This window comes from Misgurnus anguillicaudatus, chromosome 11 (assembly GCF_027580225.2).
Source record: "Misgurnus anguillicaudatus chromosome 11, ASM2758022v2, whole genome shotgun sequence".
Taxonomy (NCBI): domain Eukaryota; kingdom Metazoa; phylum Chordata; class Actinopteri; order Cypriniformes; family Cobitidae; genus Misgurnus; species Misgurnus anguillicaudatus.
In genome coordinates this window covers 9,201,581-9,221,580 of record NC_073347.2, presented here as the reverse complement: position 1 = coordinate 9,221,580, position 20,000 = coordinate 9,201,581, and the positions used below count along the sequence as shown (strand labels likewise).

The 20,000-nt window shown below is 35.6% G+C and overlaps 1 protein-coding gene across 2 annotated transcripts; it reads right to left on the bottom strand.

Moving 5' to 3' along the window:
• Window positions 1-43: 43 nt before the first annotated feature.
• LOC129416542 (transient receptor potential cation channel subfamily A member 1) lies at window positions 44-18,989 on the bottom strand. Of its 2 annotated transcripts, none has more exons than XM_055170869.2 (18): window positions 18,379-18,989; window positions 18,093-18,225; window positions 17,050-17,189; window positions 16,857-16,943; window positions 16,292-16,442; window positions 16,030-16,191; window positions 15,791-15,900; window positions 13,183-13,311; window positions 6,200-6,291; window positions 6,007-6,121; window positions 5,655-5,825; window positions 4,816-4,886; window positions 4,570-4,737; window positions 3,802-3,920; window positions 3,524-3,728; window positions 3,128-3,335; window positions 2,955-3,025; window positions 44-2,858 (listed from the first exon to the last, which is right to left on the bottom strand). In XM_055170869.2, the coding sequence occupies exons 1-18, from the start codon at window positions 18,454-18,456 to the stop codon at window positions 2,690-2,692; spliced, it is 2,379 nt and encodes a 792-aa protein (XP_055026844.1). In that variant the 5' UTR covers window positions 18,457-18,989; the 3' UTR covers window positions 44-2,689. The 2 variants fall into 2 exon arrangements, with proteins under 2 accessions (XP_055026844.1, XP_055026845.1); XM_055170870.2 differs by having other exon boundaries at window positions 18,093-18,197.
• Between the last annotated feature and the right edge of the window lie 1,011 nt (window positions 18,990-20,000).

The following is a 20,000-nucleotide window of genomic DNA, read 5'->3' as shown; positions in this document are numbered from 1 at the left end:
GCTGCTCGTTTTGCATAAGATAATATCAAAGCACATGTACACATACATAAACTAAACAAATCAATACAATGATTAAAATAATATGAATAATAAAAATACATTTTAGGTGCTAGTAATGTTGACAACAATATTCAATATTAATGCAATACACACAATGTAAAACAGAACAAAACCAACTTTAGAAAAAATAAACTTTTCTACACACATTTGATTTCAGTTTTACAAAGAAATGTTATCACTGTGGTCAGCCATACGGTTTTAAACTGGGATGACTTTTATTATTATTTTTTAAATTATTTATTATTATTATTTTATTATTTTTTATAAGTTTATCAGTTATAAATTGATCAAAACAGTACTCCATTGTAAGAGGAAAGATCCAACATTGTTGAGCAGACAGCTTATTTACGCAATAACTTGAAATTAACTTCATTGATTTTCAGATGGCCCCAGTATAGGGTGCATCCCCTTTGCACACCCCACAAAAAAAAAATCATGACAAAAACAATCTTATAATTTTAATTAAACAACAAAAAAATTCTGAGGATTACACAGAATTTATAATTAATTAATACAGTACATTTCATAAAATGACATGATAGGCCTACTGGGGCCTCCTGGCATCATCTGGCGCCCCCAGTTTGACAACCACCTGACTAAATAATAACAAAATTGTAATATTAGGTAAACTGTTCCTTTATAAGGAACTGCGCACAGCCGCAAGCACATATTGTAAACATGGTACAATGCATAACTTGCAAGTTGGGAAAACAGCAATATTAATTGCTATGTAAACTTATTTAAAGATTTGTATAGAGGGTATGCAATGACATCACTTTTCCATGTGACCATGCCGGAGCTCGCCTTGTTGAGTGGCAAACATTCAACAAATGGCTGTTTCTCATAGCGGCTGCTGCAAAAACGCCAGTAAAACTATCATCTACTTAAATTGAATTTAGTTGACCTTAACAGAGACCCTAAAAACTTGCCAAACAACCAGTAGGCTGTGGACATTGGCATATGGCCAGACATTGCTTTTCCTGACATATATGTTTGTCTTGTCTAACACTTAAACCATCCCACCTTTGAAGAACACAAGTCTCATCATAATGGATGTTTTTTAATGAAGATTCGCTGACAAAACTTGGCAATTACACAGAATAAGAGTATTCATTGGTGTAGTTTTTATAGGAATTTTACCTTAGTCTAAACTCTAAATTTTTGTTGAATCTGTTAGCACAGTCGATCACACAACTACTTTTCCCATTTTAGACGCGTTTCACGCTATGCTAATTTGGGCGTTTAGACTTTTTGCCACTCAGTCACTTTCGCTGAAGGTGACGTCACGTGCATACCCTCTATTGTGTAAACGAAATGCTATATGAGAGTTTTGTCATGGTCAAAGACCATAGATCACTTAGAAAAATTTTGTGTTGCAAAATAAGGCTCAAATTTAGCATTGACTTCATGGGCCAGTTTTTCTGTCCACTGCAGGTTGCTTTGTCCCCAAGGGTTTCTAGCCATCACCACTAGTTGTTAAACACTAAACACATTACTTACTGTAAACCCACACATAACTACAAACAAAATATATACTGTATGTGCTTACAAAAATGCACTTACAACCTTTTGTACATTTGCTTTATTATAAAGTGCAACAATTTTTAATGCATTTTTTGCATGTAATAACGTTTCTTTATCAACATATTGATTTTAGTAAAATATTTTTTTATAGAATTAACCTATTGCAATTAGGCATGGGCCGGTATAAGATTCTGGTGGTATGATAACCTTAGCAAAAATACCACGGTTTCACAGTGTGGCGGTATTGCCATTGCAACACTAAAATGTGTTATTTTCAAATGCCAGATAAAAATAAAGCCTTAAAATATGCTTTTAAAAAATATATAATATTTTCATAATGTATATTAAATGTAAACATCAAATCAATCACATGACTTAATGATTTAATGAATTTTGTATAAACACAGCTCATACCTTGGAGACGGTATCACAGAACATTTTAGTGGTTTCAAAAATCTTGACTGTTTAAAACCTCGGTTAAAAAAAACGGTAACCAGCCCATGCCTAATTGCATTTTTTTTTGTATAGACACCTTTTGCGTTAAAGGATTTTAGCAGCGGTGAGGTTGTCAATTGCAACCAACAGCTCAGTCCACAGCTCACCCCTCCTTTTCGAAACGCATAGAGAAGCTATGGTAGCCGCCAGTCACACAACCATGTCGTCTGAGACAAAGTAGTGACCAAATGTGCTCTGTAGAGCAGTTTTCCGTTTATGGCTACTATAGAAACATGACGGCGACTTCCATGTGAGGAGACCCTCGGTGTATGTAGGTAAAAACGTCTCATTCTAAAGTCATAAAAACATAACGGTTTATTATGTGTAAGGTCTTTATACACCACCGATAATATAGTTATGTCTATTATATTGCATTTCTGCAAAGAGATCCTTCAAAAATGTACACACTGCATCTTTAAATGACAGTATGAACTCAAGTTGGCATGGACTCCAGAACCTAACGATCCATCTTATCCCATTTTATACAATGGTTCAAGAAGGTCCCAGAAATCATCTTGTGTGCATTGAAAGTATAAAAAATACTGTCATTTCATCCCAGATGTTCAGTGTGGTCTGTCTGAACAACACTACCGTATATGTGTATCAGTCTTTAACACGATTTTGTCTTGGCCTGTATCAGCTGGAGCAGCAACCTGTGAAGTTCCTTCACTTCAGACTTCAGCTCGCTCAGGTCCTGACTGTGCTTCTGCTGATCTCTCTCAAGTCTGTGAAGAGATTGAAGATGCTCTTCATCCTGTGGATGTGTGTCTTCTCTCCCTCTGTAAGAAAGTGCATCACATACAGATTATACATCGTAACATGAATAAAAAACATAATCCAAGAGGTCTGCAGTTTAAGGAGCTTTATCAACCAACCTTGTGGCTTCTTCTCTGGTTAAATGAAATGTTGTCTGTTTTTGGATGTCCAGGTATTCATCTAAAGTATCCTGCAAAGTATGCAAAGTTTTTAGAAACACATGCAATACTTCAATTCAAATGTACATCTACTGTAGGATGAGAGATGGGAAATATACTATGACTTTAGACACCTTGATCTGTTCTGTAAGTTTCTTCATCTCAGCGTGGTGTTCTGGGTCGGTGGTGACATCATCATCATAGTATTCACCAAGCGGGGCACAACAGCGGTGGATGTACTTGTTGTCATAGCAACGTCTCAGAAAAGGCATAGATTCTTCTATCTGCAAAATGATAGCTGCTTGTTGCATCACTGCATTGGCCAATGCGTTGTCATACACCCTAAAAGCACAGATGTCCAGGGATGACATAGTTAAAAAAAACACCCAAAACTGAAAAATCATTAATTATTAACTAAACCTCAAGTTGTTTCCTTTTTGAAGTAAAGTAAGGGTAAGTACATAATGACTGAATGAAAATTAAAAAGTGTCACCATAAAGGCATGTAGATAAATGTGTCTCTGTATTTACCTTTGAAAAGTGTCAGAAAGAAGAGCTATTAGCAGATTGACACACAGAATAGCCGACAGGGCCAGAAATGATCCACAGAGCAGGTAAGCCATGACTGCATCCACACCCAACATAGCATCAAACTCATATTCATCCACAAGAGTAATACGGTACAGGCTGTAGAGAAGCTGAGGGACCGTCTCCATACTTGGCACGACAGCTAAACCTAAGAGCAGTAAATGAAGGCTTATTTCTCATGTCTTTAAATAACAAAACTATAAAAGTCTTTGTGATGGTACCTCCAAATATGATCCAGAAAGCACATGCATATGGGATGTAGATCTCGATATACAAAAAAAGGAAACGCAGCACATCTCCCGCGATCTTTCCCAGCATAACGATAAAGGGACCCATAGCCCTAGATTAAATATATAAATTTAGGTATTTAGCAAATGCTTTAATCCAAAGCAATTTAAAACAGTGAGGAAAATAGCAAAGCAGTCCCAAACTGTCATCGGGACAGTACCCTACAAAAATGCCCTATATGTACAATTTAGGTACAGATATGTATACATTTGGTGCCAGAAGTAACTTAGATGTACTAAAATGAGGTGTACTTTTTTACATCAGTGACAACTAGGGAGTATATATATATAGTATATGTTAAATATTTAGCACCATGGTCATGTGAGGCACAACATTAGTTTCTCTTGTATGTCCCCACATTTAGCAATAAAGCTTGAAACCATACTGATATTCCTCCATATTAGAAGTATTGTACAAACCCCCGCTTCCTTGTGTTTAACATACATTTACCATATGTTACCATGGTGACGAAAAGAGGCCACCTGTGGTGTCTCAGTGAAACCACAGACAGAAGTATTGTTATCTGGGCCACTGACCAGGTGGTAGCGTTTGGCTTCAGGCATTTTGGGTAGATTATGTGTGTCGAAGCAGTTAGGACATTTACGGTGTGTTGTCATTATACCAGGGGTCATTGGTTTGCATCATATGTATCTATGGTAACCGATATTGGCCAGGTGTCCCTACAAAAGAACTGGTGTTACCTGAAGGCTCGGACCTGCTTCATCAGCCTCAACCAGAGAAAAATAATGGAGACGGCAAACAGCCGAAGACTGCTCTGTCGAAGCGCCTTAGACTTCAGATATACATCTGCAAAGTGGATGCCCAGGACTGCCAGTAACAACACATACACAAGCCAGTCAAAGATATTCCTGCATGGGACATATTACCAGATTTAGTCATGTACTGTAGTATTCACAATACTCACTCTTTTATTTTGAGTATATTACCAGGGGTCCTGAGAGTAGGTGCCTTTCAGGTTTCGAATAAACTTAATTTGTCCTTCTAAGTAAATGCGCTCCTGTATTAAAATAAAAGATTAGTATATTGTTATTATATAGTAGATATTGTTTAGTATATTATTTTGAGAAACAACAATATATTATCATATAAGTTTTAAAGGGATGTTCATGTTTCAAAATAAGTTTTTATTGTATTAACAATATGTGGCATGGTGCAGATTACGAATAATTTCAGTTCATCTTTCATTTTTCTCAGACTTACACTTTAAAGGTGCAGTGTGTAAATTTTAGCGGCATCTAGTGGTGAGGTTGCAAATTGTAACCAACGGCTTAATCCACTGCTCACCCCTCGCTTTTGAAACACACAGAGAAGCTACGGTAGCTGCCACCGGACAAACATGTCATCGTCGGAGACAACTTAGTAAAAAAATGTGTCCGTTTAGGGCCTCTGTAGAAAAATGGCGGCACAATACGATGTATGTAGAGGTCTCATTCTAAGGTAATAAACACATAATGGTTCATTATGAAAGGTCTTTATACACCCCTGATAATATAGTTTTGTATATTGTTATAAGAGATCCTTCCAAAAATTACACACTGCACCTTTAATAAATGCTGTGTTACTATCATCCCAGAGTTGGGTGAAAAAGCAACGAACCCAACCCAGCGAACCCAAAATGCTGGGTTATTTTTACACAATGCTGGGTCAAATTTACACATTTTCTAGGTTAATTTAACCCAACGGTTGGGTTTGTCTATTTGTGTTTTGACACTAGGTTGAAAATAACCCAGTGTAACTGAGTGTATGAATGGACTAGTCGTGATACCTCAGGCCACATAGGATGAGAGCAGCTCAGGTCATCATTGACTTTCTGTACAGCCCAGCACTGCCAGTGTTTGAGTTTCCTTTGTGATCGTACAATCTCCATCAGTTCCCTGTACACCTCGATCATCGTCAGCACAAGTGCCAAAACCACCAACAAAACACGCCACCAGTCCTATACAGAGCAGTAAATGTGCTGATCGTAAGCAAACAGATTAGGACAGATGCAGTATCTGTGTGAACTGGAAATTCATACATGTTGAAAATTTTCATCCTTTACAATATGAGAGTGGCCGCATGTTGTAAAGTAAAAGAAAAAAGTCCCAAAATGATCCAGCTACTTTTTTTTGTCTTACCCGAGGAAGAATATAGCGATCTCCTTCTTCTGGACTTCCTGACACAGATATGGCGACTGTCGTCCAGGAGACAATAAATAGGAAGTTGAGAAGCAAGAGTATCCAGGCACCTGTTCTGTAGAGAAACACAAATCTGATGTTGACTTCTGCTGGTGTCTTGTTTTTGTTTATTAATTCAGCTCTGGACGTTTACCTGCCATACAACTTCCATTTGACATTGATGAGTTTTAGCACCACAGGATGCATGATGAGATCCAGTTTACCCTGACTGACAATTAACTCCAACTGTGAAAACAGATTCAATTCAGCAGCACTCAGGTGGAAACAAATGTTTAATAATGATTTCACTTCTAATGACAATAATCTGTCATTATTTACTCACCACCCTCATGTCATGACAAATCTCTATATGTTGTGTTTGTTTATTGAAGAAATCATTTTCAATACTTTTTATGCAGGGGATAGTTTTGCACTATATCTTTAGCCATATGGCCACATACATACAGTATAGCCAGCCATAAGACAGCTTTATGTAAGGAACAGATAGAAATTTCAGTATGAAAATAAATTTGTTTTCAGATTTAAAAATGGTGACACAAAAATGTTGTTTGTATAGACCGGTTCTCAATCCCAGTCCTTGAGCCACTCCCAGAACATCCCAGATAAGGAGACATCTAAAACATTCTGGGAGGGGGGCCGAGGACTGGAATTGAGACCCACTGTTATAGACGGTTTCATCGTCTGGATCCGAACCTTACTTCCGGTTTCGTTTTTTTAATGGTCTGCAATGACTGTGCTAAACTGATTTCTTACAAATGCCTCGTCGAAAAGAACAAATGTTTTGGTTTCCCAGGTAATCTATGTGCTGTTTTTTTTTTTGTTATATAAATAAACTACGTTTAAAGAACTTTGTTGTTATTTATTCTTAGCGGAGTTTACCGGAAGTTACGTGCGGACCGCGACAGCCGCTTGTTTATGTTGTTACTGCTGAAACGGTCTATAGACTTTGAAAAATGCTACACTGTAAAAAACATATTGTGAAATTCACAGTAATTAACTGGCAGCAATTGACAAGTAACTTACTTTAGAAAAAGCACAGTAAGTTACTTGTCAATTGCTGCCAGTTATCTACTGTGTTTTTTTCTATAGTAAGTTACTTGTCAATTGCTGCCAGTTAACTACTGTGTTTTTTTTCTATAGTAAGTTACTTGTCAATTGCTGCCAGTTAAATACTGTGTTTTTTTTCTATAGTAAGTTACTTGTCAATTGCTGCCAGTTAACTACTGTGTTTTTTTCTATAGTGAGTTACTTGTCAATTGCTGCCAGTTAAATACTGTGATTTTGCCGTACTGTAAGTTACTTGTCAATGGCTGCCAGTTAAATACTGTGATTTCTTTTCCACAGTAAGTTACTTGTCAATGGCTGCCAGTTAACTACTGTGATTTCTTTTCTACAGTAAGTTACTATTGTCAATGGCTGCCAGGTACTACTGTGATTTTTTTCCACAGTAATTTACTGGCAGTCATTGACAAGTAACTAAGCAGAGATTATATATTTTTAATATAGTTCATTGTGGTTTTCCCTACAGCATTTGATTGGTTAGTTATTTTCTGTAAACATTCATCAATGTTAAAATAAAGTTGTAATGGTCAGCCTTAAAGGTTTAGTTACAATTATTTAAAAACTCAAGACTGTTAAATGAAGGAAATACAAAAAACAAATCTAAAACAATATAAAAGTCCAAGCGTGTTAAAAGTCCAAATGTGCAAAGTTTCCACGGTGTATATAAAATCCAAGAAAGTGATATCCAAAGTCCATAAAACATAACTGGAAAGGTAAGCCCAAATACACAAACTCCACACACCAGCAACCGCTTGTTTTAGCTATAGCATCAGCTAACCATGTGCTCCTGCTCCTTCCTTTTATACAAAGTTCCATGTCATGTGACCCCTCATATGACAGGCAGACGAGGCAAAATAAAAGACATACACACATAAAATAGCAAAAGGATAAAATGGCTAAGAAAACATGTAAAACTAATTTAAACTGAAATATACATAACTCACAATATAATGAGTGGTAAAACATGTATCTTGTGTGATCACGTCACAACGTCAATAATCTAATTTAAATATGCTAAATTACAAAACAATGCAATACTTTTCTGATTTGAGGGAAAATGCTACTGTTTCACAGATATTTACTAAATTTATTTTTTTTACAATCAAATACATTCAATAAATGCATGCTAACATTTGTAAAATAACATTTTAATTTGGATGAAAAAGGATGAATTCCCAAGAAATGCATCTTAAAACATCTTAAACTTTTGTTACAATCTAAAAATAACTAAATATAATTCAGTTTGTAGATATACAGGACAATCTGTAAATAAAACAAAATGATTAATTATCAATCAAAAGTACACTGCAAGTAAACTGTAAGTTTCCTCCAATTCTTATTAAACACAATATTACTGTGAAGTATAATAACTGAAATGCAAAACAAATTTATGTCTACAATATTTTCACTCCAAAATGAATAGTTCTAGACAGTGCACAACACAACCATTGATTCTAAAAATGATTCTTAATTCAGAATCCTAATTTTACAGTGTATAAGTAACATTAAAACATGCCCAAAAAGGTCAGTGAAACCATACAGTACCACAACAGACAATGTTAAGAGATTGAAAAGTTATTTTCATTTAAATTGCTAGTAATCTACTGGATCCTACAGTATGAATAAACATATTTACAAGATTTACTAAAAGTTAGAATTTATGTTTTAATTCTATTCAACATGCTTAAACACATTATTGTTTAATTTACATTAAACGTGCCTGTATTGACTTTTAAGTACGAAATAATATCAGCTTTGAGTGGACTAGTTATCCAAACAATGGACCTTTTCCTATATCATATGTATCATATATGTGAACAAAATTATTTATTACGTTATTTATACACACTTCACTTGTGTTTTCATGTCTCACCAGCATATGGCCAGTAAGATGATTTCAGTGTAATACTGTTTAAAGTATCTATTAGCCTACCATGTGTATTTTCTCTAAAATTAAATATTTTAGATTGTTTTTCATAATTAAGAACATAAACACTTATGTTAGGTTCGTACAAGAAAAAGACAGATAAAAAACAGCTACAATCAACACTTTTAAAACTGTACTTGTGTGTGGCACTTAAACAGACATACTGGGTGCATCCCAATTCAGGGCCTGTGGCCTTCCAAGGCCGTATCTGAAGGCAAAAGACATCAAAGGCTGTCACAATTCGAAGGCTCCTTTATATAAAAGCCTCTTACTGTGGCCTTTTCCCCCCTGAAACCGAGTTAGGGCTGTAACGATGTATAGCTTGTCCCATTAAAAAGACCTGCCTGATTATGCATTGCTGCATCGCGATTCTGTGTGTCATGCACAGCTTGTGTGTGTACTATGGCGTTTTGGTCAGTCAGAAGTCCTTATCAATCTAAAATCATTATGAATCGGAGTCGTTTATAACGTGCATTTTAAAAAGCAACGCTCGTTAAACAAAATCATTGAAAATATTCTTTATTATCATGAAAATACCTGAAACAATTTGAAGAACAGCAATATAAATATTCCTGTAGACATTTCCTGGAAAAGCGTTTGCTATGCTAGCCTACTTCTTCTGTGGCACAAAGGAGGTTTCTGCACGAGAGCGCCCCCTGGCTTTTGGATGTGGCGGCATTTCACCATAATTCATGCAAATTAATTAATTGAGAAAACACGCATTTGCTCGATAAATCGTTACAGCCCTACCGAGGATCCATAGATGTATCCTTCACAGCCTTGGCTATCCCAAAATTCAATATGAAGTGTATATTTTGCTAATTAAAGGTCCTTGTGTCTGTTTTACTGTTATAAATGATGTTTTAGTGATGTAAATTAATATTATTGCTGCAATGTTGTGTGTTGCATTTTGCTTTTGTATATTTCTAAGGTTGGTGAATTTTACAAACTGTTGGATAGTTTAAACTGCATCAATGTGTTATATTTTCTGAAATAAAAAAATCTGCCACCATATTTATTTTTAAAAGTCTGATACGTCTCAGCTTTTGTGTCCCGGTGACAATCGTAGGGGGCGGGAAAAGCAAGTGATGCACCCGTAGGCTAGACCGTCTCATTTCAGTTCACTTCGTGGCATTTAGAGGCTGCTGCCTTTAAATATTGAGCCTTGCCTTCAAAGTCCGCGGCCTTAAAAGGATCCAGACGCTGAATTGGGATGCACCCTCATTTTGTTCAAACTAAACCAGTGCTCACACAGCAGTCATTGGCCAGTTTACTGAATGACAGTCATATTAACCAATCATACTCAAAGCAACATGACGAGTCAGCCTATACAATTTGGTAACACTTTATTTCGATAGTCCACTTTAGACATTTTACAAATTATAAGTAACTTTGCAACTACTTATCCTACCAATCTTTACAGTATTAGTAGACTGTCTGCTTAATATCTACTAACACTTTATTGTGATGATCCCTCAACAGACATTCAACTGACTATAAGTATCTTTGCAGGTGCATGTCAACTTATTCCACTAACCCTAACCTCTTCCCTAACCCTAACAGTCTACTAATACTCTACGGACAGTTAGTTGAAATAGAGTTGCAAATTAGTGAAAGTTGGTTGACATAGTTGAAAAGTTATTTATAGTTGTATAAGTATTAAGTGTAACCTACAATTTATTTCAGTGTGGTAGCATATTAAATGGAATGTTGTGTGTACCATACTGTAGACAAAACAATAATCATAGTGAACTTTCTCCTTTAAAGAAATAGAAAATTAATCTAATTTGTCATTACTAGCATAATACTTAAAATAATACAAAATCAAATATACTTTAAAATGTTTTCCCAACAAAGATTATTGAAGAAATTATTTTCTTCAATTTATTTTGTGTATCCTGAATAAGATTAGACATCACCATCTTGCTAATAAAAATTGTTGTTGACTGAACTTAAATACATTTATGAGTTTGCAGAATGTAAAATGTGCTGTAACACATCATGAAGTTTGATTTCTCAGAGTTTTTCAAAATAAAAGTCAATTGGGTTTAAATGTCAGGAGTTCCTGTCGGGATGAACACTTGTTACTCTTCTCCCACTGCCAATACTGTTGCATTATATTGAAAATGTATATTTTTTAATTTGATTTAATTTTATTGTGTTCAAAATGTTAAAATTTTTAGTTTTTTTCAACAATTCAAGTTTGTACTGTCAGGTTGCTTTAGAAACATTTGATGAAACCAAAATTTTACCGAAAATGCATATAAACAAGATCATAGTCATGTTTATTTACTAAAAACAAGTGTAACACAAAAATCTATCTTGTTCTGTTTTGTTACTTTTGAGCCACCTGTGTGTTACTTTCGTCCCTGCTGACAGAGTCTAAGGCCACAATGCCAAAATTTCACCTGGAATTCATAGTCCACACTTGAGTACCGATCACAGCAAAAATATATCTGTCTAAAATATATCTTTTAAAATAAAAAGTTTTTCTGAAAAATTGTACTTTCGCCCCTGCTCACCCCTCCTGTGAGTCTCTACAGTACAATGTTGGTTACTGTGAGTCTCTACGGTACAATGTTGGTTACTGTGAGTCTCTACATTGCTGGTTACTGTGAATCTTTGCAGGATATTTTATTCACTGTGACTTTCTACAGCACATACCTTTTTACTGTGATTTTTACAGTTTTAAAACACTACTGTGATTTCACACTGAATGCACTGTAATCCACTGTGAACTTTATTACAGTTATTTGCTGTGCACGAACACAGTTAAGTACTGTAGATTTCACAGGCATTTTTTACAGTGTAGGTTATTGTTGTAACCTAATAATTTCACCCAATGTTTGCTTTTAATTTTTTTTTTAGAGTGTAAACTGTATGAAGATTCATAAAGAACTTTAAAAATGTCTCCTTTTTGTGTGTCATGAATAAAAAGTGTATTGGTTTGAGGGTCATTCCACCAAATCTGTGCCGTTTCTGTCCCCAGGTAATTATTTATATAAAAATGCAACTATAAAATACATTTTATTATTAAACAAAGTGTCCTGCATGCTAATCTAACACCAAATTTAAACAAAATATTTTAAAACATTAATAAAAACTACACGGAACACTGAAAAATAAAATTTTTTTTATCTGTCCCTGCTTTCTATCTCTATACTTTACCTTTAAATATAAAGCAAATAATTCTAATTTTTGCATTTTTGTGTGGGTCCATATCCCATTTTTGCTTTAAATATTTTTTACCATTGAAAAGTCATAATATTTCAGATTATATTTCCCTTAGTCCTGTTACCCAACACGTTCCCACCTCTGAAAATTTAGGAATATCCCGCAGATCACATTTTCAAGAGGAAGTGACATCATCTGGATCTTCTGAAGGTCATGTGAAGATAAAAAGTCACTTTTCTCATTTTCTTTTTTGTATATTTTATGATATTGATGCAATGACTGTGAATGTCAATCTTAAAATAAAACATTTTGGTAAATCACTAGAATTTGCTAAGTGTCTTTATGCTATTAGCACATATTTACTGCAGCTATATTTCATGTATTTGCTAAACCTATGCTAAACAACTCCTGTTACTTTCAGTCCTGTTATCAAAATGCCTCCATCCTCCATTAAGAAACCATGTTAAAAAATAAACAAGTTATCTGAGACTGACAAATACTCATTTTGAAAAGTAAAAAGTGTGTTATTAGATTTAGTGTAAAAAAAATCGACTTAAATTTTGACAAGTTACAAATGGCACCGATTTGGTGGAATGGCCTTTGAAATAACAAAAGGGGGAGGAAGTAATGACAGCAATGTTTTCATTTTTTTCACTTATAGTGCCATGATAAGTACACCGCAGTATATTAGACTATGTTAAACATTCAATACCATGATATATATCAAAGTACCATGAAATTACCATCACATACTGTGGTACCTAGACAGTAAATCTGGGTATGAGAAAATGCAAAATTCAGTCTAAATTCTGAAATCCAATGAGATTTGGAACATCAAAGTTTGATATTGATTTCAATCTGCGACATCATCTTACTCAGTTAGCATTAAAGATATCAAGGTTATATATTCACACAAATGTTTTTTGCATTCCCTTATAAAATGTAGACTGTACCGGAGAGGATGGATCAGAACGTTTTGGGTTTTTCATGTTGATGGGCTGTGGCTCTATGAGATGAAGGTAGTAGAACTGCTTCCGGGTCATTCTGTCTTTCACATGAAACTGACTCATGGCCAGATCAGCCTGTTGAGATCAACATTATCATCATGACTATTGCAATGAAGTGTACTCTATATATTCATTTTACTCTTTATCAGAGTTGCAGTACTGTTGACTGTTTAAGGTTTATTAACTCTATCACCGCCATTGGCGAGTTGTCTTGTCAATTAAAGGAAAACACCACCATTTTTCAATATTTTATTATGTTCATACCTCAAATTAATACATACCTATCTTTTTTCAATGCGTGCACTTAATTTTTGTACAGCGCATTGTGAATCTGTTAACATTTAGCCTAGCCCCATTCATTCCTTAGGATCCAAACAGGGAAGAATTTAGAAGCCACCAAACACTTCCATGTTTTCCCTATTTAAAGACTGTTACATGAGTAATTACACTAGTAAGTATGGTGGCACAAAATAAAATGTTGCGATTTTTTAAGAGGATAAAAGATGAGAACTACATTGTATGGTGGAAGAGCACGGTTTTTAGCACTCATTTTTTATCAGATTAAAAAATCGGCACATTTTTTTGTTGAGGTAAGAACATAGTAAAATATTGAAAAAACGGTGATGTTTTCCTTTAACAGAAAACGCTTCCCTGCCACTGACACTTCCCTGATGAGTTATTACAGCAGTATATATTACTGCTATTATCCACTAGGTGGCGCTCAACTTATAAAACAACGGAGCATCCATTGATTCAAAAACATTTAAAAATCTATGAATGTTTTTAACATCATTCTGAATCTGATCACTTACAAAAATGCAATTATCTAAGCTTTTTGCTCAAAATTTTGTATTTTTCAAGAAACCTACACATATTTAAGAGGTGATAAAAAGAGAACAAATGAAGATAGGATGAAAAGTTCATTTTTCCCATTTTTTATTTTTGTTTATTTGTTTAAAAGCAGAGGTTCTGTTCTTTCATTTGATATATTGTATGTTTATGTATTTATAGAAAAACATTTTCTTGAAGGCATTTAACTTTTGTGAAAATCATAAAAACTGCAGGCGCTAACTAGCAACTTTTTAAAAGAAAAAAATCTGGCGGGGGAAGAGTTAATATTTAAAATAAAACGGAGCCATAAAAACTGCGCTTTCAACATTATGGAGTCTATTTAGTGTATTCGAAAAGGGGATGGAGTTCCAGTTCAAAATGTACAGAATTTCTATATCAATTTCATTTAATGGCCTCCAGGCCTCTAAACCAGATTTTTTCCCCAATTGGTTAGTTCCGAACAGTATTTTAATGTTACAGGTTTTCGGTTCAACCCTAAAATTGACGTTCCTGAATGTATAATGAAAAAATTAAGTTCCCGAACCGGTTAATAACCTTCCACGTCAGCTGTGGGACATACATATAAGTAGGCTGATCATTAGGACATTAAACTTGATACGTCTACATAATTTTCCTTAGTCTCTATCTTGTCATCAGACATTAAAAAGTGCTACATTATGTAAGCGGCATAACTGTAATTCTGAGTCCGACATGCCTACATTTGTTTCAGCATTATACATGAATTAAGACAACAACTTAAACAAATGTTTTTATTAGAAAAAGAATACTGTGGTATTTCGAGATCATTTTGTTTTTATGTGTCCTGTCAAGAACAGAAAGATTGTTTGCTTGCTTTTTGAAACGCGTCTCTCTGTGTATGCACTTTAACACGTGCACACACACACACACACACAGACAGAGGACGAATTCCAAACGGCGTTTCGGCAAGAAGATGCAGCATAAACAGACACTCCACATGAAAATTACATTGTTTTTCAGTGCTTTATTCGCCAAATGTATTTTCAGTAGCGCAACTCTCTCTCAAGTTTATACATCAAGAGTTCTGATCTTTAATGGGGACATGGGGATAATCCCATTTGATTTGGACCGGACACATTCAACCGCATGTGCGTCTGTGCGTACAGAAAATTGCTCACTTTTGCGCCTTTTTGCGGTTAAATTGTTTAAAATTACTTAAGTGTTTACATTTGCAAGCCTTTGAAACACGTGCAAATGATCAACGTTCACCCTATTTAAATTTCGGTTTTAATCCGTGAATTGCATGCAAGCCGAACCTTGGGTCGTGATCTGTCAAAATCTTGTCAAAGAACAAAAAATAACAGTATTAGCCGGTTACCATTATTTTAAATAATCAATTCTGTTACGGAACATATATATTTTTGAGTTTATATATTTAAGTTTCTGGTTTAGTTTCTGTTCCTTACAAAACATGAAAAGTTTCTGGTTTTCTTTTTGGTTCCGTGAACCGGTTCAAAGCCTTCATGGCCTCCAAACATTACAATAAAATAAAATGGGATTTTATGCATCTATGGTTTAAAAATAGAAAAAACTATTTCCTTAAATGGTTTGAGTTAAGTTTAATGTTAGGTTTTACAGCGCAGTAGCACATTTACAGTGAAAAAAACTCCACCGAAGCAACATAATTTTCTGTGACAAAATTCTGTGAGCACCGTTTAGTATTTGACATTTTTTTAACACTCACCACAGAGGTCATTTTAGCAATCATAGCAGTGATACAGAGTTGACCATCAGAGTCCTGCACCCCAGCATCTGCTCCAAACCCCAGCAGCAAGCGCGCCGCCTCACTTCGATCTGTATATTAAACAACCCATGATATATCTGAATGCAAGCATCCAAGCAGAAGCTACAACACTGATAACATTTGTCCAACTGTAAGCGTTAGAGGACAAGAAGATGAGGTCTGATTTTATAGACTTTTACCAAAGTTAGCTGCCAGCTGTAGTGGTGTTCTCCCTTTATAGTCTTGTACAGTTATGTCAGCCCCGTTCTGCAGCAACAGTCTGACTGCTCCAACAGCATCATTCTTAGCTGCAAAGTGTAGTGGAGTCTGATTGTCTTGGTATGTGCGAGCTTCAATATCAGCTGCAGTGAGATAGAAGAGACACAGCGTTACTCATGTTTCAAAATTGTATAGCACATAGTTTTGAACAATTATCTGAGGATATAAAACACATAAGCACACCTCCTCTTTCTAACAGGAACTGCATCATCTCCTCATAATCCAGGGCAGCAGCTACATGAAGGGGTGTAACTCCAAACCCATCCGCCCTTTGAAAATCTGCCCCTCTTTCCAGGAAAAAACGCATCACATCCACATTCCACGCTCGAGATATCTAACAACAAACACAATTTAAATATTCAAAGCATTGCCTGAACCAATTCATGTCTGACAAATGTACAGGCCTATCTCATAATGCAGTGGTTCCCAAACTTTCATCCTTGGACTTCTCCCCCCAAGTACATATACTGTATGACAATCTGAGTCCCCTCCAACACTCTACATCTTTCCGTTTCATTTTGCCGTTACATTGACAAGCATGTTGAGATGGAGTGAGCAAAATTGAAATAATTATTTTACATAAGAGAAATTTTTCACTACCTAATCTTGGCATTGTAAACATAAAACGTTAAAAAAAATTAACTATTAGCGTAACATTTTATTTATTTGAGCTCAAAGCATATCGGATCCTGCGTAATGCACTTGTGCCATAAACACATAAGCCTTATGTAAGAAGTCAAAGATTAACCTCATGCAGGGCTGTTTGGCCGTATTTATCTGTTGTGTTGGGGCTGGCACCACTCGTGAGGACATCATTCAGAAACTGAAGGTCCACCTGAAACAGCCAAAATCTCAGTGTGATATTCACAAATATGACATCACGTCTACCAAAGTTCACCACGTTGGAGCAACAGCTATGCATGGCTTGCATGGTGCGTCACCTCGTCTGTGTCTTTGTTGCTGGTTGCAAGAGCTCGGAAATGATCCAGTAATCTTTTATTGAGCTGGCTTTTGCTGTCGTGTCCATCAATAGCATCTTCGTCCATTGCCAGACCTCTGTATTTGTTGCTAATACTTTCCTCTTAAAGAAAAATTGATTTTAGTGATGTATTACTAACAAAATATTAATTTTAATGTGTTTTTATGGGTGTTGGACTTGGTAACATAATAATACCAATGGTGTTTGGGTATATACCATGGTATTTGTACATTTTTAGACCGATAACACCATCACATCATTTTTTTAACATGCATCCCTGGTAATATCAAGATCATCTTGTTTTGATAGTAATTTTAAAGAGCACCTATTTCATTACTAAAAACAACGTTATTTTGTTTATTTGCATAATACAATATGTTTACGTAGTTTATGGTTAAAAACACATTATTTTCCATATACCGTACATTTTTGTAGCTCCAGATTTCACTCTCTTCCTGAAATACACAGATTTGAAAATCTCTGTGTCCTTGATTGGCCAGCTAATCTGTACTTGTGATTGGCCTGAATACCTCTGACGTCAGCCAGAAATGTGACGCTCCTTACCATGTTTAAAAGATTCGCACACAATGCAAAGCTAACAGGAGTTAACTTACAGGCTGTGAGTCCGAAGCGAGAGGAATTATGATAATGCCTACAATCCATGTGTTTGTTGTAGTCCAAGAAAAGAGATTTAAGTTGGAGATGATAACGCGCGTCATTGTTGACTTTGGGGTTTGTAACTTTTGCATATTATTAACATGTACTAATACACACTTACACACCAAAAGAAATGTAAAATCGTGAATCTGACAATAGGTGCTCTTTGAGTACCTTATACAGTAAAGACCATTATATAGGAGTATGGTATTTATTTTAGTAATATGGTATACATCAAAGTAGGCCTATATTACAATACAACTATTGTGTAATAGTACAGCCAAAGTACTCAATAAAATGTAAACAATAACAACTTTCTTCAAAACCAGAGATTGTCAGTGTGAGTACCTGTAGGTTTTTTCTTCGCACACTTTCGGGCGACGTGTTTCCACCGGCCTCTCGCGTAGGATGCCAAGTTGGCGACTGACCGGCCCACATCTGATGCCATAGAAGCTGGTGAACCAATAATGGACCTTACTGACTATACAGTCAAAGACACAATACAGTAAAACCAACAGCAAACCACAGATAGTTCAGCGTTAAGCTACATCCATACAGGTAAGGTTAGGGGTTTCATCTGGTTCAAACAGGTTATGATGAGAAATGTGTTTGAATAAAGATTGAGGATCCTCACCTGACTAGAGATTCCATCAGTCAGTTCAATCCCAAAGTTCTCATGACCATGAAGTCCAACTTGACTGAATCTCTTCATTCTTCTACTGTATTTAAAAGAGAGCACCCAGCTATACTGTTTATTTCTATCCTCCTGACACGCAAGAGGATCCAACTTGAAGCGCTACTGTAGAAATAAATGTAACCTAAACTAATCCATACAGTATAGCACACAGCTTCAAATAAGCAGCTTCACTTTAATACGTCCAACATGCTGACAGCAGAGATCATCTCCAAAGTTCACTTCATGTTTTAAAAAGAATCGCAGGCTGTGATATTGTCAGATGATTTGTTTCTCAGTTACTTGTACTGTGAGTCGTAAAGCATGCGTGTTAAACATCATCTTATGACATTCAGCTACACCCTCCCTGTAATAAATCTGGGATAGCATCCAGCTCAATCTTTTACTAAGGCTGCAGTAACCCAATCACAGGCTTTTGTTTACAGTATGATTATGATATCCTATCAGATTGTACGTATACTGATAATGACCATTAAGGCTAATCAACTTACCACATATAAACCAGAGAAGAAGTTTTCTAGTTGCTGTTAACTACATAGTGATCATCTAACTATAGTGCAGTGGTTTTCAAACTGGGGGCCGGGGCCAGGGGTGTCGCGAGATTGTGCCAGGGGGGCCCCAGTTTTTATGCCATTTTATAAAATACATTAATTTATCATGAATTCTGTGTAATTAAACGTAAAAAAATAAGGCTACTAACCAAAAGCACTACTTTATATAATTTAATACAGTATGTTTTTTTATTAAAATGTTAAGTTTTAGAACTATCTTTTTCACAAATTTTCTTTGGGGGGGCCGCAAAGGAATGCACCATACACAAGGGGGGCCGCACGCTGAAAAAGTTTGAGAACCACTGCTCTAGTGGATAACCCATGGCAGTCGAAGTCCAGGTTGGACCCAAAATACTTGTGATTTACTGTTTTCTTCACTGTAAAAAATTATATGAAATCAACATATACTTTACGCTACTTTAACTTAAAGGTGCCGTAGAATGTTAAACTGTATTTATTTAGGCATGCATAATAAGTGTTACATGGTAATGACACCATAAGCCTCAAACACGATTGTTTCTTCCTTATGTAAACCTTGTGCATGCAAAGTAGGCTACCGCTGGAAAACAGACCAATATCAACATAACATTGACTGTGACATTACAGTCTAGATGTAGCCTACGCCCCAGCATTAAATTACACATTAAAAACAATGCTGTTACAATGCTAAAAACAAAGTTGTGACAGCTGAGTTAGCTCTATATGCTAGTTAATGCTATATGCTAACATTTAAACTGAATGTTACAGTTACGTTTTGCAGGTCCATACTGAAAAAAACACAAACTTACTTCTGAGAAACATCCATTAAAGGGATAGTTTGGCCAAAAATGATATTAAACCCATGATTTACTCACCCCGAAGCCGTCCGAGATGCATATGTCCATCATTTTTCAGACAAACACATTTTCAGTTATTTTAGAAAATGTCTTATATTTCAGCTGCTAAACAGTAAAGTTATGGGGTCCAGCTCCTTCAAGTCCAAAAAATGTGCATACATCCTCCCCCAAAGAA

Bases quoted from the DNA above. Each gene is read 5' to 3' on its own strand.
- LOC129416542 (XM_055170869.2), bottom strand. From the start codon at position 18,456: ATGAAGAGATTCAGTCAAGTTGGACTTCATGGTCATGAGAACTTTGGG. The intron at 3,336-3,523 runs GTAAATACAGAG...CTGTGCTTTTAG, and splicing joins CTTTCTGACACTTTTCAAAG to GGTGTATGACAACGCATTGG. The intron at 2,859-2,954 runs GTTGGTTGATAA...ACTTTCTTACAG, and splicing joins ACCAGAGAAGAAGCCACAAG to AGGGAGAGAAGACACACATC.